We start from the raw sequence: 25,738 nt of genomic DNA, 5'->3' as shown, positions 1-25,738 counted from the left end.
ATACGGCAAACGCGGCCCATGCGTGCGCGAATGCGCAGCTGGCCACAGGCGAGGCGTAGCCCACGCGCAGAGTCAGCCCACGACAGGAGCCCGCGCGCGCTGGCACATATGCAAAAACACCCTTGAGCTACTAGCAATTCAACCCGAGGTCCACAATGCTATTCCTATAGACTGCTCCTATGCAAATAAGCCCTTTCCCTTTCTCTCCTTTACAACAGTCTGGTCCTCCGACCACCCCTACGCACGCCGCGGGTGGCGACGATGGCATTGGACGGCCACGTCGGCCAGCTAGGACCCACGTTGGCTTCACTAACAGGCCGACACCCATCTACAACCCTAGCGCCTACACTAGCCTAGGTTATAGGAGCGCCGGAGCTCACGGAAGTGGTGACCATAGTGTGTGGCCATGCGCACCAGCAGCGCGGCTATGCCGGCCACCCTAAGCCACCGCGGGGTGAACTAGCTAGCGCTATAGCATCACTATCATACCCTAGTTGCGGCTATGGTGGTGGTTTGGCCGGAGGTTCCCCGAACAGGGCTGACCACGTGTGGGTGGTGGGAGGCGGCGGTGCTCCGAGACAGCGCGGCCATGTCAGTGGCTACGGCGAAGCAGTAGAGGTGCAAGTGAGGTGCGTAGGATAAAGTGGAGGTGGAGGCAGAGTTCATGGTGTAGATGGATTGATGAGGGGTGGAGCGGTGAGTGGCTGCCCTCGGCCATGGCTGGTCCCGTCCTTAATGGCATGGTGGAGGGGAAACTCCAAATTAAAGCATGTCATGACACAATTCAAGGCAGTGAGGTGGCGGTTGAGACGCTGGTGACCGGGCACACCCACAAGCGTGAAGAATTGATGGCTGGTGCCCACGCTCGGTGGCCGTGATGTGACTGCGGTGGGTAGGGGTGCAGCAAGGGAAAGTATGGTGGCGGCAGTGGCGCGGCTATGCGCCCTAGCGGGACGCGTATGTCGTGACCAAGTGCTTCCGTCCAAGGCGTAAACGACAAGCGCGCCCTCCATGACCAGCCACGTGCATGCATGAGACGACAGGTGTGGCATGGCCTGCGTGGCCGTAGTGCCATTAAGGCGAGGCGACGATGCGAGCGCAACAGGAGCACCCCACATGCACATCGACAACGCGCGGCAGCGGCGCAGCGAGCAGCGATGAGGTGGCCCACAGCACGACACGATGAGTGTCGATAGAATATGCTCGGCAGTTCACCGAGGGGTATCCCACGATGGTAGATTTGTCGGTGGGGGTGCGCGTAATCAGGAACCGAATGGTGATGCAAGGTGCAGAGACAGCGATTTAGACAGGTTCAGGCCGTCTGATCGACGTAATACCCTATGTCCTGTGTCTTTGGTGTATTGTATTGATCTAAATGACCAAGTAGCTTGATATAGCCTCTTCGCTAGGGGACCCCTGCCTCTCCTTATTTAGTCTGGAGAGACAGGGTTACAAGTAAAGTATCATATTTGGTACTATACAATGTCTTATGGTGCACGTCGAGCAGCGTCGTGTATGTCTTGATCTTGTGGGCCGGGCCACCTCCGATGGTGTGGCCCATGTCTTGGGGGCCATACCCCCATAGCTAGTTCCCGAGCCTAACAGTAGGTGACGCAGTCACGTGGTGCCAGGGTCATAAAGTAGAAGACTAGCCGAGCAGGCAGCCAGTCCCCAGGCGTAGCCTTGAGATGAGAACAAACACATTCACAGCAAGGTAAAGTGTGCCCACCTAGTCCCCGAGCCTGCTGGAAGATGAAGAATGAATCTTGTAGCAGGGTCAAAGAAGTCTAAAAGCTTGCCGACGTCGTCTGATATGCGTGTATCAAGACCCCAGACGTGCTGCCTAAGATCAGCACCCTGATCCAAACAGCATGGAGCAGCTTGATAGCACACCGATAAGACATAGCAAGATCCGAGCAGTAAGGGAGTCTCCGGCGTCGCTGGCGATGACCGAGCACCGAGGAGCGAGGAGTCCTCGGCGTCGCTGGCGATGTCCGAGCACCGAGGAGCAAGGAGTCCCCGGCGTCGCTGGTGATGACTGAGCACCGAGGAGCAAGGAGTTCCTGGCATCGCTAGCGATGTCCGAGCACCGAGGAGCATGGAGTTCCCGGTGTTGCTGGCGATGTCCGAGCAACGAGGAGCGCGGAGTCCCCGGCGTCGCTGGCGATGACCGAGCACCAAGGAGCGAGGAGTCCCCGACGTCGCTGGCGATGTCCGAGCACCGAGGAACATGGAGTCCCTGGTGTTGCTGGCGAAGACCGAGCACCGAGGAGTGAGGAGTCCCCGGCGTCGCTGGCGATGTCCGGGCACCGAGGAGCGAGGAGTCCCCGGCATCGCTGGCGATGACCGAGCACCGAGGAGTGAGAAGTCCCCGACGATGTCCGAGCACCGAGGAGCGTGGAGTCCCGACGTCGCTGGTGATGACCGAGCATCGAAGAGCGAGGAGTCCCCGGCATTGCTGGCGATGACCAAGCACCGAGGAGTCCCCGGCGTAGGCGGCGATGTCCGAGCACCAAGGAGTCCTTGACATAGGCGGCGAGGTCTGAGCACCGAGGAGTCTCTGGCGTAGACGGCGAGGTCCAAGCACCGACGTAGCTGACGACGTCCGTGCGGTGAAGTGTGCCCACTTAGTCCTCGAGCACGAAGTATCCGTGCACCGAGGAGTAACCAGCGTAGCTGGCGATCAGTTCGATCAACTGGTCAGCGACAAAGTCCATGAACCAAGCGGTCTGACCAGTTGATCAGTGGAGAAGTCCGAGCACCAGGTGGATGATGATCCTGCAATACAAACATGTAGAACGGGTAGTACATGATGTAAAAATAAATGAACTCTGGAGAAAAATCAGCAATGGTGATGAAACGGCGTATGCAGTTCGACGATCAGTTGACGTGAAAATATATTTATGTTTAATATAAACCGCCCAAATAGTTAGTGTGTAGCTGAGTCTCCGACCTTAGCTAGCCCATAGTCCATAACGTCGAGCGCGGAGCCCGTGCACGTGTAGGAGGAACAAGCGTGACCAAGGAGCCGCTGCCGACCACCCATAACACAGAATGCGGAGCCCATAGCACGTGTAGGGAGGAGTCGGAGACAGGGCCGTCTCTGGAGGCGTCCAAGCATCAACAGGACTGTTCAGGGGTTCAGAAAATCATTTGGAGAGCAAACATGGAGAAAACAGTTCAGAGAAATATTATGGCGATATACGGAGATTGGAGAATATTTAGAAGAATATTAAAGCGTGACTTAGCTTAGGATGGAGCGTCTGGTCGGCGACATATGGCGTTGTCTGGTCGGCGTTGACGAAATTGCTCGGTCCTTGAGCTTTCCGAACTGTCGTCATGACGGCGATCGTGGTTGTCACGGCACTGTTCTTCGCGGCGATCATAGTTGCGATGCGACACGTGGTTGGAGTCTATCATCATTGCGACGTGGGAACAAAGCATGGGTGAAGGCTCCTGAGTCCGATGCTGTAGGTCTTGGTGGCGTCGACGTCGGATCAGGAAGATATACATACGGCGACAAGCAAGGGAAATTGCTTTGTTTGTTATGCATGCACACATGCACGAGTAGCCTGCTTGTCCTGTAGATCGTACGTCTTGGTTGTTTTGCTTGTGGCTGCATCTACATCTATGCTTGTATAGATGCATACACAGTCCATGCAAGTCGATCTTTGTTCGTAGGCATTATTCTACGGTCAACATGTGCTTGATTTCAGATCGGATCTGGCATGCATCGTCGATGTCACCGTGGCCCATATTCGACGGCTTGCTTTTCACGCAGGAGCCTAGCCTAGCACCGCGCGTGGTGCAAGCAGGCCACAAGCGACGCGGGGTGGTCTGCGGCGTCGTTGGCGGAGAACATGGCGAGAGCGCGGAGCCCTTAACGTGCAGCACGGAGTGACGATGGAGACAAGGTCGGAGTCGAGGTCCACCCATGGCCAAAAGGGAGCCGAGGCGGTAGTCATGTTGGTGTTGCCTCTCATAGGATTTTTGGTGTAGAAGTTGTTGAAGGAGGCGTCGATCGAGTTGCGCCACAGTGTCGCCACAGCGCGTGTCGATGTCGAGCCTCTCCAGGTAAGCTTGGGATGTTGTCGCAGCTGAACGAGTTGCCGCAAACGACATTGATCTTGAGGTACGCCATCTGGTTCGCCATGGGATCAGCACGCACAACCCCTACCTGGCGCGTCAACTGTCGACAGAATATGCTCGGCAGTCCACCGAGGGGTATCCCGCGATGGTAGATTTGTCGGTGGGGGTGCGCGTAATCAGGAACCGGATGGTGACACAAGGCGTAGAGACAGCGATTTAGACATGTTCGGACCATCTGATCGACGTAATACCCTATGTCCTGTGTCTTTGATGTATTGTATTGATCTGGACGACCAAGTAGCTTGATGTAGCCTCTCCGCTAGGGGACCTCTGCCTCTCCTTATATAGTCTGGAGAGACATGGTTACAAGTAAAGTATCCTATTTGGTACTATATAATGTCTTGCGGTGCACGCCGAACAGCGCCGTGCACGTCTTGATCTTGTGGGCCGGGCCACCTCCGATGGTGCAGCCCATATCTTGGGGGCCATACCCCCACAATGAGCGGCAGCGAGACAGAGCGGTCACAGCGCAGCAACACAGCAGCAGGGCAGCACGACAGCGCGCAGGGCGAGCGGCAGCGCGGCCGCAGCGGCGTCCTCACACAGCAACGCCCAGCGCGGCAACACGCGGGCGCGCGTGAGGCGCACCGACGTGGCGACGACGACCACGGACGCACGGTAACCGCGCCCACACGAGGAAAACAAACCGAAACGTGATGTGCACGGATTTTGAAGCTTCTACCGCGACCAACCCGTTACTCCTAAACATAGACGATCTTCACTACACTCAAGATGGTTAATAAAGCTATAGCACTACATCGTTCTTTAACCCAATTCCTCAAAATAGTTTGCTAAACATAGCAATGTCTAACTATCAACAAACTTCAAAATTTTTCTAAGTTTTAAGTTGAACTCTATTTCAAATTGCATTTCTAAGCTTTGGAAATCTTAGCTAGTAATTTCATTTTTCGATCGCAGGTATTTCATTGTCATCTACAAAGTTTGTACTTCAAACTTTGTTCAAGTACCACATACATGTTCTATAGCATTTTTGCTTAATAAAAATTGGTTTTAAACCCTAAGTGATATAACTTGACTATTGGATTAACTTTCATTTCACATTTCCGCTGATCGTTTTGAGTTACGGAAATTGATCTACACTCTTTATTATATGCATTAATACATAAACATGATGCTCATGACATGTTTTAGTAAATGATTTACGGTGTAACACTGAGGGTGTTACAGTTTTCCTAAGAAGTAGAGCTAAAACAGGAAGAAGAGATCGATCCGCAAAGGTGTTTGGATGGACTAAACTAAACTATAGTCTATGTTAATGCCAAATAAAATGCCTAAACATAAACTAATTATGGTATAATAAAAACTAATAAAGACTAATCGATGTGCAGAACTTATTTTTTTAGTTAATGGGGGGGAGGGGGGGGGGGGTATGCCCACCTTTCATTGCATTAGAGAAACACTGCGGCTCAATTACATGAGTAGCAAGCTACAGGAGGGGTTGCCAATACATAGAATAGTTAGGGCTAAGTTACACCATTCCTCCACACGTATTCTGCACTTGGGCGTGTTCTGCACGGTCCAATCACAATCAAAGCGTGGTATTCAATCGCACCTCACCCGGCAGGGCATAACCCGAAACGCGGAATCAGTAAGCTTTTGGCATTAGCCAAAGAGATCTACAAGCTACGAGTCTGTTCGCTGGTTGATTTTTAGGCTGATAAATCCAGCTGATGCTGATTTATTGTGAAAAAAAATTATTATTAGTTGACTGATAAACCCATACTAAAACCATATTTGTTGACTGATAAGCCTGTTCGCTGGTTGATTTTTAGGCTGATAAATCCAGCTGATGCTGATTTATTGTGAGAAAAAATTATTATTAGTTAACTGATAAACCCATACTAAAACCATATTTGTTGACTGATAAGCCTGTACACCAACGGAGCGAACATGCTTTATACGCATCCGGGTCGTGGGTAGCTGCACCTTTGCCCTGCCCAACCCAAAGAGTACCAGGGCTGTGTTTAGATGGTGAAATTTTTTGTAAAATGCTACTGTAGCATTTTTCGTTGTTATTTGGTAATTAGTGTCCAATCATGGACTAATTAGGCTTAAAAGATTCGTCTCGTGAATTTCGTCTAAACTGTGTAATTAGTTTTATTTTTTATCTATATTTAATGTTTCATGTATGTGTTCAAAGATTCGATGTGATGAGAAATCTTAAAAAAATTTGCAAATTTTTTTTGAAACTAAACTGGACCCAGATCGAAAAGGTAAAAGGAATCATTTCTTTTTAACGAACGGCCGCACTGCCCCCTAAGCCGACGCAAACATCGTCTGGTGGCCTGGTCCTGCCCACGCGGGTGCGCGCACGCAAACGTCCCCGTCCACACGCTCTTTGCACGGCAGACTATTTTACCGCTGGTCCTCGCCGGTCAAACCCGCAGGGCCGGCCGCACCAGTCCAGGCGTCCAGCACCGCGACGCAGCCTTTCTCGAGCGGTAAGACGGTCTCCAACTAAGTACCAAACCGTCACCTATCCGCATTTTATGTCGTACACAGTATTTTTACGGGGAAAAATCGCTCTCCAACAGAGTAGCCAAACGCAGCAGACATTTTTGCGTCCGACGATACACGGTACCCAAACTTGTGTCCTCTCTCCTTCCCTTTGCGTCTCCTCCACGCAGGCGGGGCCCACCACCATGACTGGAGCCGGGGCCGAGGTCCGCCCGCGCCCGCGTCGGGGCCGCCGGGGCGGAGCTCGCCGCGCGCCGCCAGGCCCGAGGCCGCCGGCTCCTCCTCTGTTGCCTTTGGGTTGGCTGTTGGAGAACGAAAGTTTTGGATATGCTACCTTTATACTGTGCATAAACTAAACCACATTATGTGTATTTGTTTTGGGGCACCATTGGAGATAGCCTAACGGCGGATTCGTACGGCCGCATGTCCTCGCGGGTGAGGCAGGGCTCAGAATAATCACCATTCCGCTTCTAGTTCTGCTGGCACTCATCTGGTTAAAGCTTAGATTATCTAAAAAAAAAAGGGAAAATAAGTAGCCTGTTTGGTTTCAGCTAGCCAAAATTAATCAACCAACATTATTTTTTTCTTACAATAAACCAGCACTAGCTAAACCAAATCAGCTCAGAAACCGACCAGCGATCAGGCGAAGACCAAGTAAGTTCTTGGGAAGCATGGGATTACCACTGTTCACGAAGTACACCCAGAATGAACAGTGCGCACTCTAGCGAGCAGTGCGGAGTGGAGTACGAGTAGACCATGTAGGCTACCAAAAGTAGAAATATCAGGCCCTTGTTTAGATTGAGGTTAAGAATCAGTATTTGATACTATAGCATTTTTGTTTGTATTTGATAATTATTGTTCAATTATAGCCTAACTAGGCTTAAAAGATTCGTCTCATAATTTACAATCAAATTGTGTAATTAATTATTTTTTTATCTATATTTAATATTCTATGTATGTGTCTAAAAATTTAATGTGATAAAGAGAAAGTAAAAAAACTTAAATCTAAACGAGACCTGAGCCTCAGCAGGCTGAAAGGCTACGAGAAGTCGAGAACCACCTTCCGGACGGACCATCAGCCTACCGGTAGATCTTTCACGACGCCGGCACGGAGCAGTTATTACGGCCGGAATGGGCACCGACGAGGACGACGACGCCGCGCGAGCGTACTCATCACTACTGCGTAGAAGGCTGCCGACCCGTCCAGTCCTGGGCCCCGGATCGGGGCGCAGACGATCCACACACTTCTTCGGCGGGTACCAGTCTCGTTTAGGACGCGTTTAGATGAAAAAAAAAATTAGGTTTTGGCTACGGTAGTACTTTCGTTTGTATTTGGTAATTAGTGTTTAATTATGGACTAATTAGGTTTGAAAGTTTCGTCTTGCAATTTTTTACCCAACTGTGCAATTAGTTTTTTTTCCGTTTACATTTAGTACTCCATGCATGTGCCGCAAGATTCGATGTGATGGGTACTGCGCAAAAATTTTTGGGAACTAAACAGGCCCGCCCTTAGTTCCTCAAATTCCTGAATTTGACACTATACAAAAAAAAGATTCCCCATCATATTAAACTTATGGTACATATATGGAGTACTAGATGTTGAAGAAATCAAAAAATAATTGTATAATTTAGTTGTACTTTATGAGACGAACATTTTAAGCCTAATTAATCGGATAATTATTACCAAATATAAATAAAATACTACATTACACTACAGTGCCCTAGATTTTCGACGGCGCCGAATCCGGCCGGAACTAAACATGACCCGAGTATACCCCCTCGCGGCCTCGCACAGGACTAGTAGTAGTACAAAGTAGGGCACTGTGCAGTGCTGCGCCTGCGCAGACGGCAAACTCACGGGCAGAGCAGTGATCCTGAGCCGGATCCACGGGCTAGGGACAGAGCGGGCGGCGAGCCGCGATTGGGCGGGCGAGGGCGACCGGGCGACGAGTGACCCTCGTAGTATTTTTTTATTATTTTAACATCTTTTTAAAACTATCTTAATTCTAACACTGTTTATTTTTATTTTCAAAAGTAACACTTTTGGCCACGCCTATTTCAGTGCGTGGCGAAACAATACTGTCGTGCTATGTATGGCAGCGCGGTAGGGTACGTACGTGGCAACGTCCCGTCCCACTGATCGCTGACGTGGTAGACCCTGCCGCGCCACCGATCAAGGCACGGCTGTGACGCGCCGCCCGTCAGGACACGGCAGAGCCAAATAGAGGCCCGTGGCCCAGTCCCTTTTCCCCTCTTTGTTTCACTCCGCGCCGCATAGCAGTCGCCTCCGTGCTGCCCAGCCCCTGCCGCCGCGCCTCCCAGCCCGCACCGCCGTGTCATTGCCTCTCGGCTCCTCCACGGCTGGCCGCCGAATTTTTCTCCCTTGTCGTCCCCCTCTCTATCTTCTTCGAAGCTTCTTCTCGGCCTTGTCAAGGTAATGAAGCTCCTCCTCGACCTTCACGGTGAATCGAATGATTTGAATGAGTAGTTAGGGTATAGAGAAAAATATGAGTTCGTTAGAACGTTGGATTGAAGGATTAGGATTAGGATAACCAATGTTAAGGTTAATTGGTTAGTTGGAATTATGATTACCATGTATTTTAAGGTCAAATTTTATATGAATTTTGCTTGTTTGAGTTTGCATCTTAACTTTTATATGTGAATAAATATAAGGACACACGGTTGATGTATCAAATTTTATTTTTTACTAACCAAAGTATAGTTTTTATATAGTTTTCATGTTTGCATCTAAGATAAAGTTTGCACCAAAGTGTAGGTTATATTTTATTTGTTGTAATGCAAATGGTTCTTATTGATATTAATTTGTGATGTTTTGATTTTTGTTTGTTAAATTACACCCGACGGTACTACTGAGTGTAACTAGGACCCTACAATTATAATATAGGCATCGTTACTTACAATGTTCAATTAATTATGACGTATATGACGAATGGTTGTTTCAAGTACCTGTTCGTCGAACTGTGTAGGAAATGGTGCATCACCAAGCTGAGACATCCCAATCTTATCGTAGTCCTCGTCCTCGTCCTCCTCAACGTCTTGCTCCGCAGGACCCTTGCCTGCATTGCCGGAAGTACGAACATAAGAGGTCTCACCAGCCGTCGTGTCGGAGGAACCTGCTGAAAGCTCTAGTTTGGTTTTGGTGAATTGATGAAACCCTAAATGCTAACCTAGTTTATCAAGTGATCATGAGATAGGTAGCACATTCCAAGTGATGAAGCAAATGAAGATCATGACATGATGATGGTGATGCCATAGTGATGATCAAGTGCTTGAACTTGAAAAGAAGAAAGAGAAAAATAAAAGGCTCAAGATAAATGTATGAATGGTAGAAGCTATTTTGTTTTGGTGATTGAGACACTTAGTGAGTGTGATCACATTTAGGATCGATAGCTGTACTATTAAGAGGGGTGAAACTCATATCGAAATGTGGTTATTAAAGTGTCACTAGATGTTATAACTCATTGCATATGTATTTAGGATCTAGTGGAGTGCTAACACCCTTGAAAAATATTTATGAAAATATGCTAACACATGTACACAAGGTGATACACTTGGTGGTTGGCACATTTGAGCAAGGATTATAAACTTCACCGGCGGAGTGTCCGCCCGTAGAGTGCAGACAGTCCGATGGTGTCATCGGCACCCTAAACTCAGGTGAACATGGTCACTGTAAGTGACCGGACGCTGATCTCTGAAGGACCGGCGCGTCCGATCAGTAGCAGCAGAAGAAGTGCAGCGTCGGTTGTCGACCGGACGCTGACGCTGAAACGATCGGACGCTGGCTGGCTGCGTCCGGTCACACTGACATGGTCATGCACAGGGGAAACGCCAAGTGACCGGACGTTGGGTGAGTCCGGTCGAGCATGACAGGATGTGTCCGGTCGTGAAAAGTCGTCTCTGAATGCTTACTGGAAATGACCGGACGCTGAGATTCAGCGTCCGGTCACTTTGAGCTGCTGCGTCCGGTCGTCACTTGACCGTTGAGATCGGGCGATCAACATTTGAAGAAAGGGGACACGTGGCACACATCATGTGACCGGACGCTGAGGTCCAGCGTCCGGTCAATTTGACCAGAGCGTCCGGTCACCCCGTGTTGTGCCCAGTGAAGAGGTACAACGACTCTATTTCGTGGGGGCTTCTATTTAAGCCCCATGGCTGGCTCAAGCTTACTCTCTTGGCCATTTGTATTGACAAAAGCAACCTTGTGAGCTTAGCTAAAGCCCTCACACTCATCTCCATCATTGATTTATCATCTTTGTGAGATTGGAAGAGAATCCAAGTGCATTGCTCGAGTGTTTACATCTAGAGACACTTGGTGTTCGTGTTTCGCTGCGGGATTCGCTTGTTACTCTTAGTGGTTGCCGCCATCTAGACGGCTTGGAGCAGCGAGGATCGTCGAATGGAGAGTGGTGATTGTCTCTAGCTCCGATCGTGGTGATTGTGAGGGGTTCTTGACCTTTCTCCGGTAGAGAGTCAAAAGGTACTCTAGTGGATTGTTCGTGGCTTATGTGATCCTTATCTTGTGTTAGTTGTGTGGCACCCTATCGAGGGTTTGGTGTGTGATGCCAATTAACGCGTGAACCTCCAAGTGAGTGAATCGCCACAACGAGGAGTAGATTACCGGCAAGCAAGTGAACCTCGGTAAAATCATTGTGTTCATCATTTAATTCCGAGGTGATTGGTCTTCATTGTTATTCATTCTTATGATTGATTAGCTCCTTCCTCGACATGGCGGTATAACCTTCTTGCTCACTCTCTTTACTTTACCGCAAACTAGTTGTCAAGCTCTTTAGTGTAGCTAGTTGTAAGAGCTTGTTAGTTTGGTTAGTGTGGCTCTTTAGTTAATTTTTTAGAGCACACTAACTTAGTGTAGTGTCATAGCTATTGTGTGGATAGAAACTATATAAACTAGAATTGTGGGAGGTGGCTTGCTTTTTAGTAGGCTAGCGCAACACTTGCTTCGTCTCATAATTGTCTAACCGGTTTGTTAAGTGTTGTTGTAGAAATTTTTAATATGCTATTCACCCTCCTCTAGCCATTAGAACCTTTCACCTGCTCGTGTCGACATAGTGCTCGAGCGTAAGGAACTAGACAGGTCCGGGTTATAGGGCATCTCCCACAGAGTATCCACGTAGTTGAGCTTTCTGTGCTAGCTTCTTGCAGCTCCTTCTCACTTTCTGCAAAAAAAAAAGAAAACACGAATGAATGAATCATGGAAACCATTTAACCACTGTCATGGCTTTGAGAATAGAATATACATCGACGAAGACGTGTAGAATGCCATGCGGCTCCCCTCTGGTCTCGTGAAGTCACACGGCTACTTCGTTGGACAGACTTGTCAACTGTGATGCCACCATACACAAGCGAGCTAAGTTCGTATCACTACAATTTATAGGAACGCCGACATGCAGTTGTATTGAAATTTAAATTTCTTACCACGTATCTTTGTAGCGGAGCTCTCTAAAGCTGTGTCTCTATCCTTGTCACTTCGTCGTGGATGAACGTGGCGTGCGTTACGGCCCAATTCTTCTCTTTGTACCTGTTCCTTCAATCGTACCTATAAGTTTAACCTAAGTTAGTGGTTGTATGTATGCACATGACTTCTAAATTATTATGTTTTAGTTGTCGCACCCGTGTAACTTTCTGTTGGTTGTGTACAGCGGCGGCGGGTATGGCTGCAATCTTCCGAACTGCCTATACACCCTTATAGGGTAGTGCATCTCGACCACGTGGAAGAAAATTAGTAGCTCGTTAAAAAGCCACTCGTCCGACTCTTCCTCAGTGCGAGGATTCAGGTACCCCTCTAGCTTGAATCTGGACCAAGGACACCAATTCACCTGAAAGTGAGGTAACTACAGGTAGGTTTTTTGAATAATTAAAAGAACAACAACACCGACTAGCAATATCAAAGTGGTCGTTACCTGGTGCTGTGTCAGGACGTCTAGCGTGTCCGGGTCGGGGCGCGTCGGGCGTGGCCGCGGACGCAAGCGTGGTGGCGGCGCAGGCGGGGCGGTGTGGCGCAGTGGCGCGGCGGCGGGCGCAGGGCGGCTCAGGGCGCGGCTCCTCTCTCCAACCGGTTCAAACGGGTCGAGTGAGACAGAGAGAAAAAGGGATTGAGGCCAGGTATAAGGGGCTGCCACAACGCCGTGATGCATGGTGCAACAGGCCCGCCGCGCTGTAACGGGTGGCGCGTCAGACCTACCGTGTTAGCGGTCGCCGTAGCCGTTGACTGTCCTCTGCCGCGCCTCTACGTATGGCGCGGCAGCGTGAATTAGCCGCGCTGTACAAAAGAGGCGTTTCAAAAGTGTTAGTTTTGAAAAAAAAAATTAACAGTATTAGTTTTAAAAAATATTTAAAAAAAATGTGTTAAAAATAAAAAAATTCGCCAGGTACGTGCCAAACCGTAGCAGCAGTGCAGCACTCGTCACTCGTCACTCGTCACTCGTCAGGCAGGCGGCAGCGAGCCGGGGCACTGGCGTGGCGCACTGCTACTTTCGTCCTGTTGCCCGGGTGCGCTACCGGGCTCCGGCCTCCCTTCCCGCGCAGCAAAACGACGCGGTGGGTGGTGGCTTTGTGGGAGACCGGACTCCGGAGACCAGCAGCCAGCAGGGAAGCTGGGAAGGGGCGCTCGGATCTCCTGTGCCACCGCCGAGCTACAGCCACTCGCCCTGTGCTCGCTTGTGCGCCTGTCGGCCTGTGTGCGTAGGAGTACGGAGTACCGTCGATCGACGATCGGTATGACTTCTCTCTTTTGGGCTTCTGTAGCACGAACTGTGCTGTGCTCCTACCACTACTACCCACAACCAAGATTCGCATGTGCACCTGACTGACTGATGCCCACCGACGTGGGAAGATAAGGTCCTCCGTCGTACGACGACGTGCACGACAGGTCGACACGCATGCTCGTTCCATAAAGGAGGTTTCAGTTGTTTCGTGAGATCGACTACATTTTGCACCTCGGGATTTGCTCCAACATCTCTCGTGACAGTGATGGAACCATGACTTGAAAGGTGGGGGAACACAGGAGTAAAGCAGTAGCACCGCGTCCATTGTGTACAGCAACCGAAAGCACTATTTCGAGTTTTCGACGCGCAATGCACGGGCTGCCGATTGACGGCGAGGCCGCCACAGGCTGGGGGCGGTGGATATGAGGCCAGCGTTGTTAGGGCGTCTTTGGATGGGAAGCTAGTTTTGTCTTGCTTTAGCTGAGTCTAATCTTGCTCATTGAGGAGAGCCAATTTGGCTAGCTCACTTCAGCAACAAAAAATCTTCCTTGCATATAAATCAAGGCAGCAAAGCAAGCAAACCAAAGTCAGAAAGTTGCAGCCGTAAACGAACAGGCCTAATTGTTTTCTTCAGACTGGGCAAGGCAAGATGAGATTTGGCTATAGAACCAAACATACGCTAAGTTCTCCATGCTCCACAGCAGTTATGGTTTCGAAAAGTCTTTATAGTTTACAACCTTAGAAGAGAAGGGGTTTGGAACAGTGTCCGGTCTCGCGATGGTGGTAGGTTGACAGGTGGCAGAGAACGGAGAAAGATGGGTGCATAAAATGTACGAGGAGACACTCATAAGTTGTTTGGTTCAGCCATATGTAACATAACCGAATTGTGGAGGATATCGGATAACGTTACGGCCATTTGTTTCGGCACCCCACGTTATGCGATACCCTGGAATCAGATGCCGCTCTATTCACCCCAGATACCGCACCTCCCGAAGTCCTATCTGATAACGTTACGGGGGGAGCTGCCTCACGCACGCCTCCGTCCCCGCTCACGACTCACGCACGCCTCCCTCTCCCAGCGGCGTTCCTCGTTCGACGCGCGCTGGCGGCTGAAGCAGCTCGTCGACGGTGAGATCTCTGGCTCCCTCACGCTCCCCTTCCCCCTCCGTTCCTCTGTTTCTCCCCAAAAAACGGAGCATAATTTCTCTCGTAACCCTACCCTAGATCATGTTCTTTCTCCAGTCCAAGATCCTTGCACGGAGAAGGGGAGGAAAGCAGGAGGACGTGAGGAGGAGCGAGCTACTTCACAGCCAGCGGCTGTTGCACTGTCTTGTCCTAAGTATAATGTCGTGGTTATCTTCCCCGCTCTCCCATCTCCCTCAAATCGTCATCTCTCCCTACTTCTTTTGCAGATATCCATGATTAGATCACTTCTACCCGACCACTTCTGGAGATCCATGATTAGATCTAGCAGTTGAGATGAGTATTGCTTTTTGTATAGATCAGCAGTAAATAGGTGTATTAATCAGTTGTTTAGATCTAGTAGTTGAAGTCAATAGGAGGCCAGTGGAGCACCCATGCCTAGGTCCTGGCTGGGGTGATCTGCTAATTTAGTCACATTTTTTGCTTGTGAGTGTAATTTGCTTCTTACCTTTTTCTCAACCAAGAATGACCATACATGCTGCAGTATTTGGTTGGAATTGGCGGTGACCGTGGCACACTTTCTAGCTTCCTATTAGAAATTGTTATGATAAGTTGCTGAAAATGAATAAAAGTTGCTGAAATGAATTAAAGAAAAGTCGCTCATTTTTATTGGTTTCTTGTCCAGCAAATATTTGCTGATCCTCATAGGCACGGTGTAGTTTGCGCGGTGTAGGTCGTTTCCCAATCCCCTATGTAGAAGCTGATCCTACCCGTCCTAATTTTATATTTTCTGTCTATACATACATCTCAATAAATGTTCAGTCCATCTATGTGGAATTGCTTGCTCTTGCATTCTTAGTTAGTTTGGAGGAATTTGAGTTTGTATAGAGATGGTTCAGATCTTGCATTGAATCTTATCGAAGGGTCCTAGATATATTTTTCAGCACCAATACTTTATATGGTTGTAGATATATTTTTCAGTATTAATACTTTATATAATAGGGAGGTTGTTGCTGAACAGGGGTTATAATAGGGAGGTTCTAAACTGTTTTGCATTAAGTGTGAAGATCAAATAGTGCCATAAAGATTTAATTATTGTTTTATTGAATCTCAAATCTTTTTAGCCTAGTCCATTTTGACTGACCATGGGTTATTATTTTTCTATAAATACAGTAGGTGCTAATGTGTTATACATTTGCATATAGTCTTTGAGGAGTCTTTGAGGAGGGAGTTCATTCTAAACATGCCGGTATGATTGATTGCCTATAGATATTCTATACTACTGTCTTTGTTAACTATGCACATACTCTGTACTATTGTCTTTGTAAACCATGCACTTGATCAAGCCTGTAGAATTATTGTCTTTATAAACTCCTCTTTCTATAGAGGAGGAGAGAAGGAAGCACATAGAAGGTGGAGGAAGATAGGATTTTGCATATGCATTAAAGACTTGAAGCTAGAAGAAGAGCATTGAGAATGTTTGTTGTCTTTCATTTCACCCTTTCTCGGGTGCAAAACTGTGTTGGAGTTTTATTTATATATGATTGGATCTCGGCCTTGATCTTTAATTGTTATTATAAAAAATTATTCTTACATTTGTGTTGCCTGGCATGTCTCTTTTTACTTGTGATGATGCTCCAATAAGCATGGATTACTTGTGATGATGCTCTGAGAAGCATGTCTCTTTTTACCTATGCCTGCTATGCCACCTGACAGACATTGGATCAAACTATTATACCAGTACTAGTATTTAGATTGGATTCCAATACTGTAGCAGCAAACCAAACACCCGTAATGGTATTGGATACCCTTACCAAACAGTATCGCACTCCATTTCCTCCCGCAATCTGTTTCCCATAACGTTTCCCTTACCTGTGAGGGAACCAAACGGCTTGTGAATTCAGAGGAGACAAAAAAAAAAAAAAATCGTGCGCCACTAAGCTCTTCCTACAAGCATAGGTTGGTTAAGAGGGTTAGATATTTATCTGTGGTTTCAGGCTATGTGCAGTTTCGACATCAGGATCATCAACTGGACGATGGAAATGGGTTAGGGCACTGGGATAGTGTCAGAAGGCAAACAGGCAATAGGGGAGTGGGGATGGGAGGCGGAGAGCACCCTATCCGACGAATGACCATAGATGAAAAAGTTAGAGGGGATAACTTAGGGACTATTTGATACATGTGGCTAGTTATTAGTTTACACTAAAAATTAATCTAAATTAACCAAGGTTGGCTAGTTTGGCGAGGCCTTGGCTCAAAAACTAACCCTTCTATTTAAATGTACTAAGGGCTATAGCTCACTAACCATTAACCTTAGCATCAAACAGACCCTAAGAGAGGAAACTAAGCATCTGGATCGAACATGTAGAACTAAAATCGCCAGTTTGGTAGCCTTGGCTGCTGGTCAATTTGAGGGACGGTTACCTGGGTTTATGTGCGGGGTTTCAAACTTCTCATGCGCAATCAAGGGCTTTGGTGAATTCATATCACCATACGATGGACAGAAAAGAATGGTCGTTACAATGATTATATATTTTGGTCGTTTCTAAGATATTTTTGGAATCTAAAAATCTACCGTGTTTTACTGGATTTTGTGTCTGTTTATTAAAATCTACTAGAATTTAGTCTGTTTAGATCAGATTCCAGGATTGTAAAATTTTCTTATCCACTAGAATGTACCTGATGAATCACAACAGGAGTGTCAATAACAACCGATCACAATTCCCAGGCCCAGAGCGTATCTCGCCGGCTAGCGGCCCACTGCTTCTTCTTCTGCACTGCTGCTCTGGCTATTTGGGAACTCTTTGGCGACAACGCAGCCCCTGCCCGGCTGCCCCACAACATGACAGAGAGTATAGTCCTACCCTCAGCCGGTGAGCGCCTCACCCAACACTTTTGAGCGCCTGTAGGCTGATGGCTGAACGTCTACAGCCTTTTGCTTACTCATATCTGCCTTATAAGCTATGGTTTATCAGCCAACGAAAAATATTTTTCTCTCATACTAAACCAGTCAACAGTACTTTCAGTCATAGCTTATAAACCAAACCAGCTCAAACGAACAGGACGCTAATCAGAGTCAGTACGGGCATAAATTACAACACTCCAATTTCTTTGGCCGACGACGTAACTTGATGTATTCCTCCATCTATTCATCATAGTTACGGTACAAACTTCTGCAATGGCTAGGACTGTTCACTTGAACTAGTTCAGTAGTATTTTTTAGTGAATAGTATTTTTTCTCTCCCAACATACCAGCATAAGCCAAATTTTAGCGAAACGAACGGCGCCTCGTCTCCCAATGCTATTTCTAAAAAGCCTGAAGGCTTCTTTGCTCTTAAGTCACCATTACCAATCCTACGCTCCTACAGCTTTGACACTACAAAGCACTCATATGTGGTTTGTAAGCGTGGCGGATTTACTTTGACAGTGGAGGTGTAGGCAAAATCTTCTAGAATAGACTGTTACCTAAAATATAAGACTCATTCCATGTTTGGATAGCGTTATATGCAAAGGATTCAATATCATTTTTTGTCTTTTCCAACAACAAGATTCAAAAGAGAACATTTTCTGTAAATAGGTCTTTAGGAGAGAGGATACTCAAATTTGAGTTATACCTCTCTCAATATCTAAAATAAATATTTTATATAGGTACTCTGTTAAAGGCTATAGATATTTTATTGGAGACATGGTTTAGTTTTATGTCCGCGCTGGTTGACTAGGTGAGATCCGCGCAAGCTTCCAGATCGGGCGTCCGTACACTGCCACGTAGCGCCATGTGGCCGCAAGACACCGCTTGGATTAGATCAAACTATAATCTGGACAATTATTAGCTAGCGAGAGTTCAGTCAGCTCTAGAGCCAAGCGAAGCGAGCAAGCAGGAGGCAGGGTCTGCAGGGAAGGGGAAGGAGGTGGCGGCAGCACGCAACTTGAACCGACCCACCCATCGCGCCTCGTGACCCCTCACCGATCGAGGAGCCGGCGAGACTTGGGAACGAGCGACGGAGACCTAGGCGGAGGCAGGAGCTCCCCCATGGCGACCGGCAACCTGGCAAGCGTGGTGGTGGCGGTGGACGGCAGCGAGGAGAGCATGAACGCGCTGCGGTGGGCGCTCGACAACCTCCGGCTGCGCCCCGACGGCGAGCTCGCCGTGCTCCACGTTCAGCCGCCGCCCAACATCGCCGCGGGGCTCAACCCGGCGCCCATCCCCTTCGGCGGCCCCAGTAAGCGAACCAATCTCGTCTCGCCGGGCACGCGTGCTCGCTCGTTACAGACAGTAGCTCTTGTCCATCTGATCAATCGGCGTTGGTTGGTTGATCAGGCGGGGTCGAGGTGCCGGCGTTCACGCAGGCCATCGAGGCGCACCAGCGGCGCATCACGCAGGCGATCCTGGAGCACGCGCTGAAGATTTGCTCCGAGAAGAATGTAAGGAGGGGAAGCGAGGACCGATCTGTTCTTCAATTTCAGTCCTCGCCCCTTTTTCCGGTTTCACTGATTGGGGGATTGTTTCTCGATGAAGGTGGAGGTGAAGACGGAGGTGGTGGTCGGGGACCCCAAGGAGAAGATCTGCGAGGTGGCGGCCAATCGCAAGGCCGATCTGCTCGTCATGGGCTGCCGTGCCATTGGGCCGCTCCAGAGGTAGAAACAGAGATTCTGCCTTTCCCTTGTGCTTTGCTTAGCTAAAGTTACTGCTGATTTCGATGCTGTACTGCCTAACTGGGACAGACTCTGTGCCCGATCAATATCATAACACGTGACTTGTTTAGGAAGCGAGCCAGCTACTAGTAATTTTCTAAACTAGCTAGTACTCCATCAGAAAGCAACATTATCTTAATCTTAAGTATATAGTAGTAGATAGATGATGATGTGCACCTGTAAGCAACAACATTTAGCTTCCACAAGGGCTTACCTGCAACGTCAAGGGAAATGTTTGTGAGGTTACATATAGATTGAATAAAGAGGAAATGTTTGTGAGGTTACATACGGACCTCGGACTATATAAAAGAGGGTGAGAGAAACCCTAGCCACCTCTCACTCACTCTCCACCCCGTGAACCGTTGTATACCTCTCTCTCTCTCTCCTCCCGCCCATCACCCTCTATCGCTACCCCCCCCCCCCCCCCCCCCCCCCCCCCCCCACACTCTGTGAACCACTGCCGCCCACGTCATAGATGATGGCCTCAACTTCGCCGCCCTAGCTCCCCCTCCCCATAATCTCGGACGGCACCGCCCATGCAGATTTGGATGGCCAAGATCTTGAGTGCCCCAATCTGAGCGAGACATCTATTGTCGCCTCCCCCAACATCAAGCATCTCTCTGCCACCAAGAGGGCTAGCCATGGTCAGGATCTTTGTGTCACACCCTCATCATTGCCTCCTTCTCACCCACTATCGGCTACCCTCGATAGATTTTGATATGCACGGCAGGTCGAAGGGGAGGTTCCTAGTTTGGCCTTCTCGTCGCACTAGGACGAGGTGATGTTCATAGTCGCTTCTTTGGCCACGAATGATGCATCGACTGCGTAAGGGAGGGGCAGCTCCGACGCAATGTGGCCCTAGAAGATGGTGCCAACGATGACGAGGCTGCATCGGTTCCCGTGGGAATATCACGAGGCACCTAGACTTGGAGCACGGGACCACCCATCACCTCCAAGTGAGTGATTTGATCTACCATGCATGTATGCCTTCTACATGTTGACATACATGCAGATCCAGCAAATAGAAGAGCTCATGTCGTACGGCTACATATGAAGTACTCGAGGGAGGAGGAGGAGGAGCTTGACATGGCCAAGTCACTGTGAGGTTGCATGATGGAAGCTAAATGTGAGGTTACATATAGATTGAATAAAGAGCTGGCTGGACTACCTGCCAAGGGAAATGTTTGTGGGCATCAGCATCACAACAAGGATTAAAAAAGGTGCACTGAGCAGAGCTAAATCCTAACTTAAATTGCAACAGCACGCAAAATTTACATGAGTTGTAGCTTCCACTTCGAGACATGTCGCTGGTAAATTAGCAAAGTTTTACATATTTGAGAATCGTTGCTAATGACATAATGCTTAAATACACAATGTGAGCTGCAAGGAAGTTCTGGTTTTTAATCTGTTCTCTCATCAGTGGATGACAGTTTCAAACTGTTTTGACAAGTTCAGTTGCATAAAAAATGTTGCTATGCTTATCATCACTTGTTGATGTTGAAACATAATACTTCATTTGTTCAATTATGAATCCCTTTATATGTTTGTCATGATCAAAGAGGCAGTATTTGGGCTTAGCATTCTTCTGTGTATATCATGTACACATAACACCAAAGAAAGTTAAAACACCCTGCTCTGGTTTGTGCAGTGGCTCAGTTTTCTGCTAGGATGTCAGTGAACAGTCCTTTTTGCCGCTGGAACTGTAGTCTGAGTGCTGCCAGCGTTCTGCAAAGTTTCGTTACAAGTTTGACAACCAGTTGAAAACCCTTTATGTCAGGTTTTTTTTTTTTTTTTGACATCAGCCCTTTATGTCAATTATACAAGTGCCTGACAGTCATACTATTGCCTGTTTACAGTTGACATGTGCCTGATAGTCTGACTCTGCTCTTCTTCTGCTGTCCGATTTCTGTATCAAATCGAAGCCGCAATCTGAATATCTGATGAATCGATTCCTTTGTACAGGGTGTTCTTGGGCAGTGTGAGCAACTACTGTATCAACCATGTGGGCTGCCCTGTTGTTGTGATCAAGGGTACTTGAGATTCCCTCAGCCCAGCATTCTTTGGTGTACTTCCATTCATGGTTTTTGAGGTTTCTGTTGTGCCATTTGTAATCCTGTACGATGTATTACTGCACAATGTGCATTTGTTGGTGCTGCTGAGGAATGAGGGTTGCTATGTGGTCTCTTTCATTGTAAAGGAAGAAGTTTTGTTGGTCGTGTAATCGTGGAAATAAGTCGGCCTTGTGGCAGATTCTTCTGTATATTCTTGCAATTGTTGGAGACACATGGTTCTGTCTAAATTCTGAAGCCTGAAGTCTGAACAGCGCAAAATTACCAGAGTCTCGGTTTCTTTGTCGGATTTCTTTTTTTAAGCTAATATGGCTGAACTTTGCCGATTACCATGCGCACTGCCTACTGCGTATGCAATCGCTTAGCTCGTTACTCATGTGCTGCTGCTGCTGTCCCGGAAAGATGGAACAACTTATCTAGCAGGCGAAGCACCGCCCGCCGCTGTTGGTTGCAGCTTGTTCAGTGTTCACATTCAACTCTGATCCTGACGGAGCCCTGTTCGTTTGGGCTTGTTTCCAGCTAACGAACAATATTTTTTTCTTACACCAAATCAACCAACAATACTTTGGGTCATGGCTGCCGGTCTCAGGTGGCTGACTGCGTAGCACTCCTTCCTTCAGGGCAGCTGGTGATGACTGATGACCGATGATAGCTCAATTCTGGCATCACATATACATCGGCCTACGACGACATACCATGCTTGTTTTTGTCTGTAGTAGTTGCTCTATTATTTTCTCTGTTTTTTTTTTTTTTGTCTCTCATCGAGGTATAACTGTAGTATCTGCTCACGTACAGACAAACACTAATCCTACACACGCACACCACACTCACACCATACGTACACCAGCAAACCTATAACTATACTCAGATCACTGGATCGTGTCTTTTGTGAGATCACCGGGTCGACCTGTTGGCAACGGGCGCGTCGCATTCCGTTTGTGCCCATTACCAATGAAGGGAGGCAGACGCAAACGGTAAACCGCAACTTTAGAACACATGGGCGACCTAAAGCCCGACACAGAAGGACGCTCATTCATTGAAGAAACAGAAGCGACGTCAACTGCCTGAAATCTATTTGGACCCACGTATTAGCCTCGTCCACAATCTGCCTGGACAGAGTTCATGGCGATGCGCTAGAGTCAGTGAACGTCCTGGCGTTCCTTTGCTTCCAGATCATCCAGCCGGCAAGAAAGCCGCACGGAGCGGGCTTTGGCACGTTCTTCCTCGAACGAACGTAGCCACCACAGCATGACATCCTCCTCCTAGTCTGATAACAAAGCATCGAGTCATCGAGACCGAGACTACTCGAAAAAAAAATCCAGACTTCTCGGCTAATAAAGACACAAAGCCAGCAGGAAGTGATCCATTGTCATTGTCTCTGGCGCCTGCCTGCACAGGAGGACACAATCATCCGAGTTCTGCAGCCCATGGCGACCGACAACTAGAAGAACTTTAACTTGGGGTGGGTAGGCCGTTTGGCACAACCAGAAGAACTTTAACTCGGGTGGGTCGGACCTTTGGCACAATGTTCTGTACTGTATGTTCTTGTGATTGTTGGAGAATGGTGGCATTGGTGCTGTCTGAAGTCTGAACATCACAAAATTACTCGAAATATCATTTTCTTTGTCTGTAAAATTTACTATGGTTCCTCTAATGGAGGGTTGTTGGTGGAAAAAGAGGCTCCAAGCATTCTCGGGCATTCTCCACAAACAGGCCCAAAGTAAAGGATCCAGCAGCTAGAACACGAAGACACCTTTGAACGTCACAGATCAGCACAGATGCATCATACATGAGATGAGAAACTTATTACCAAGCGAAGTCACGCAAACAACAACTCAAAAGAGAAGAAAACCCAGCAAGAACAAACCAGATGCTAAGAGGTACTACAAATCACAGCTTTACTAGACTGCAACTGATAAGAATATTCATGCTGGTGCACTGACTTTGTCAATGAGTACCGTGCATTCTCTTTGTATGCAGTCGGTTCAGCTCATAACTGATGTGTTGTTGCTGCTCTTGAGGGAAGCTGGAGCAGCTTTACTCCATAAAAGCGCCGCTGCAGGTAGCAGCCTTTTTCACATTCCAAAGAAGATGCAGAATCAACTCTTCTGATCCTGATGGAGCATCTGCACCAGCATTTTACGTTTGTACGCCGTTGGAGTCCCAGTGATGTCTGAAAGTAATAAGAGCTTCCTCGCCATGTTCTTGAATTCACCATTGATAGTCTCAGCCGACTGACTGTAAAGCACCCCTTCCTTCAGGGGAGGAGGTGATGACAGCTCTGCTCTGGTGCCGGCATGGCTGTTGTCGTCGGCGGGGGCAATCTTCTTGACCCCAACAAAAGCCACAGAGAACCGATGGATGTATATGACGCGGTAGTTCTGCGGCAAGCTGAACGAGCTCAGCGAGTCAATTGGGGCGGCAAGAATGCCTCCATGCTTGAGCACCCGATCGGCGAAGGCGAACCTGTCAGCGTCTTCGCTGAAGTACCCGAAATCCAGCAGAAAGTCCACTGACGAGTCCCCTATCATCAGCATCCGCCGCAGCGAGAAGGGTCGCAGGACGCTGTCCTGGTCCTGCTTCGGGGCGGGCGGATCGCAGTCGCCGTCGCCGCCGAGGACGACGGCGCGGGCGCCGTGGACGAGCAGGCCCTCCTGGCGCAGGTCGCGGAGCAGGAGCTCCGCCTGGGCCGCGGCTGCGGCGCACGTGTCGACGGCGCGGCCTCGGGCGGGCGCCTCCGCAGTGCGGAGCCAGGGCAGAGAGAGCAGCGCTACGGCGAAGAGCACGGAGCGCGCGAGCACGCGGAGGGCGCGCGGGCCGGGGAAACGGATCACGACGCTGTCGGCCGGCATCGCGGACGCGTGGGTTGAGCTGAGCAGAGCGCTGAGTCTTTTGCCGTCTGAGACGGCGGTGATGAGAAGAAGGCTGGCGCGAAAGGGGGTGAGGAAGCGAGCTTAGCGGGTGCAGAAGCGGGCGGCGGTGTGATTGCCACCCACGAGGGCGAGGCGGGAGTGCGGCGCGCGGAGCGTGAGGAGGATGAGCTCCCGGATCCGCTCGATCTCCATGGAGGTGGATCTGTCCGGCTGGGTTGGGGGTAGGGGCGGCTCTGCTGCTAGGTCTCCATCGGCGGTGGCCGCCGGTAGGACGGTGGGTGCGGAATTGGGAGGTTCCGCGTGGGAATTGGGGACGGAGGACGGCGGCGGGCGGCTCTGCGCCGGGAGTTTATGCGGGCTGGACTGCTGGACTCTGAATGGTCTTGGAACGGTTTTCGTGGGGTACGGACTGCGGTGATGGGTGCCGTGGGTGGTGGATTCTAGGCTTCTAGCCACGGGGCCGGATTTCTGGTTTGGTTGTTCGTCTCCTCCTGTTTTCGGTGGGTTTTTGGCCAAACTCCATATTGGATATTTGGATATGATCCCAATCTTCAAATAAAAGAACAAGTGGGCATGAAAATATCTTGCAATTTCAAATAGTTAGTTCTTTTTTTCATAACTCCTATACTTTATTTAGATTTTATTCATAGGCAACAATAGTCACTGTATGTAAGGAAAATTGATGCTTCACACTTCCCGCATGTATATTAACTTCTGGTTGTTAGCCTCATCGTTATAGGTGATTATTGGTTTAGATGTTTTTCGATCTAATTTTGATGCGTTTGATCGTGCAGAATGTCAAACTTTTGGTATTGGTCGATAAATTTGGCACGGGAATTGACTATTTTTCCCATGTTCAATGGGCTCGATTTATCTAGAGCATAGGCTGCATCCATGAAAACCTTGAGAAAAGAACGTGATAGAAGGACCTAAATAAAAATTTTCTTTCTTCTTTTATCTTAGGTTTTTATGTGTAGTTTTGGAACGTAATATGTCAAGTTTTAATATACAGCCTGTTCGCTTGATCATAAATGATCGTAAATTTCCAGCCAGAACAGTATTTTTCTCTCACATCGAACTAGCCAGCAGTAATAATCCACGATCGTATACGATCGTTTCAGCCCTAGCCGACCAGGCTGATAATCGTTGTTCTCTTGAAAAAACTATTTTTTATTAAAAGTGATAATTTTTTTGTTGGATAACGATTCCTCAAATGATCCAGTGCAGTGTCTAAGCCTAGTATTTGGATAACAGTTGCTCCATCATTCCATTGTTTCTGCCAAAACTAGACACACACATCATCAAATAGCATCACAGGAGCGAGGTGTCTCCGGGGATACCTAGAAATAGAAGGTACTGCAACAGGTGGGTATCTGATAAACAGAAGTTCATACAGAAAGCTACTAAGTTCATGACACCAGGAAACAATCCGACAGAAATAGAACATCAAAAGTCACCATTCATCACATCAGTTCGACCCCTCCAGTTCAGATTGCATCTAGCTATACAATCCAGCATCCTAAGTTCATTAGCCTAAGGGCTCAGCAGTCCATCATCCTAAGTTTATTTGCATGCACTTCATTGAGCT

At 48.4% G+C, this 25,738-nt stretch overlaps 2 protein-coding genes and 1 long non-coding RNA gene across 4 annotated transcripts; 2 read left to right on the top strand and 1 right to left on the bottom strand.

Moving 5' to 3' along the window:
• The first annotated feature begins 14,327 nt into the window (after positions 1-14,327).
• LOC136464557 (uncharacterized) lies at positions 14,328-16,109 on the top strand. Of its 2 annotated transcripts, XR_010761208.1 has the most exons (3): positions 14,328-14,501; positions 14,598-15,765; positions 15,903-16,109. It is a non-coding gene; the product is annotated as an uncharacterized lncRNA (long non-coding RNA). The 2 variants fall into 2 exon arrangements; XR_010761207.1 differs by having other exon boundaries at positions 14,598-16,109.
• Positions 16,110-18,325: 2,216 nt separating this feature from the next.
• Positions 18,326-21,541, top strand: LOC136464556 (uncharacterized). The gene is made up of 4 exons (XM_066463502.1): positions 18,326-18,736; positions 18,835-18,938; positions 19,033-19,151; positions 21,171-21,541. Exons 1-4 carry the CDS (start codon positions 18,547-18,549, stop codon positions 21,244-21,246), a joined length of 489 nt encoding a protein of 162 aa, XP_066319599.1. The 5' UTR covers positions 18,326-18,546; the 3' UTR covers positions 21,247-21,541.
• A 1,528-nt stretch (positions 21,542-23,069) lies between these two features.
• Positions 23,070-24,266, bottom strand: LOC136464555 (uncharacterized). The gene has a single exon (XM_066463501.1). It carries the CDS (start codon positions 24,127-24,129, stop codon positions 23,377-23,379), a length of 753 nt encoding a protein of 250 aa, XP_066319598.1. The 5' UTR covers positions 24,130-24,266; the 3' UTR covers positions 23,070-23,376.
• Positions 24,267-25,738: the final 1,472 nt, after the last annotated feature.

Source organism: Miscanthus floridulus, chromosome 7 (assembly GCF_019320115.1).
Source record: "Miscanthus floridulus cultivar M001 chromosome 7, ASM1932011v1, whole genome shotgun sequence".
Lineage (NCBI taxonomy): Eukaryota > Viridiplantae > Streptophyta > Magnoliopsida > Poales > Poaceae > Miscanthus > Miscanthus floridulus.
Note: the sequence above shows the minus strand (reverse complement) of the source record. Positions and strands in the feature narration are given on the sequence as shown.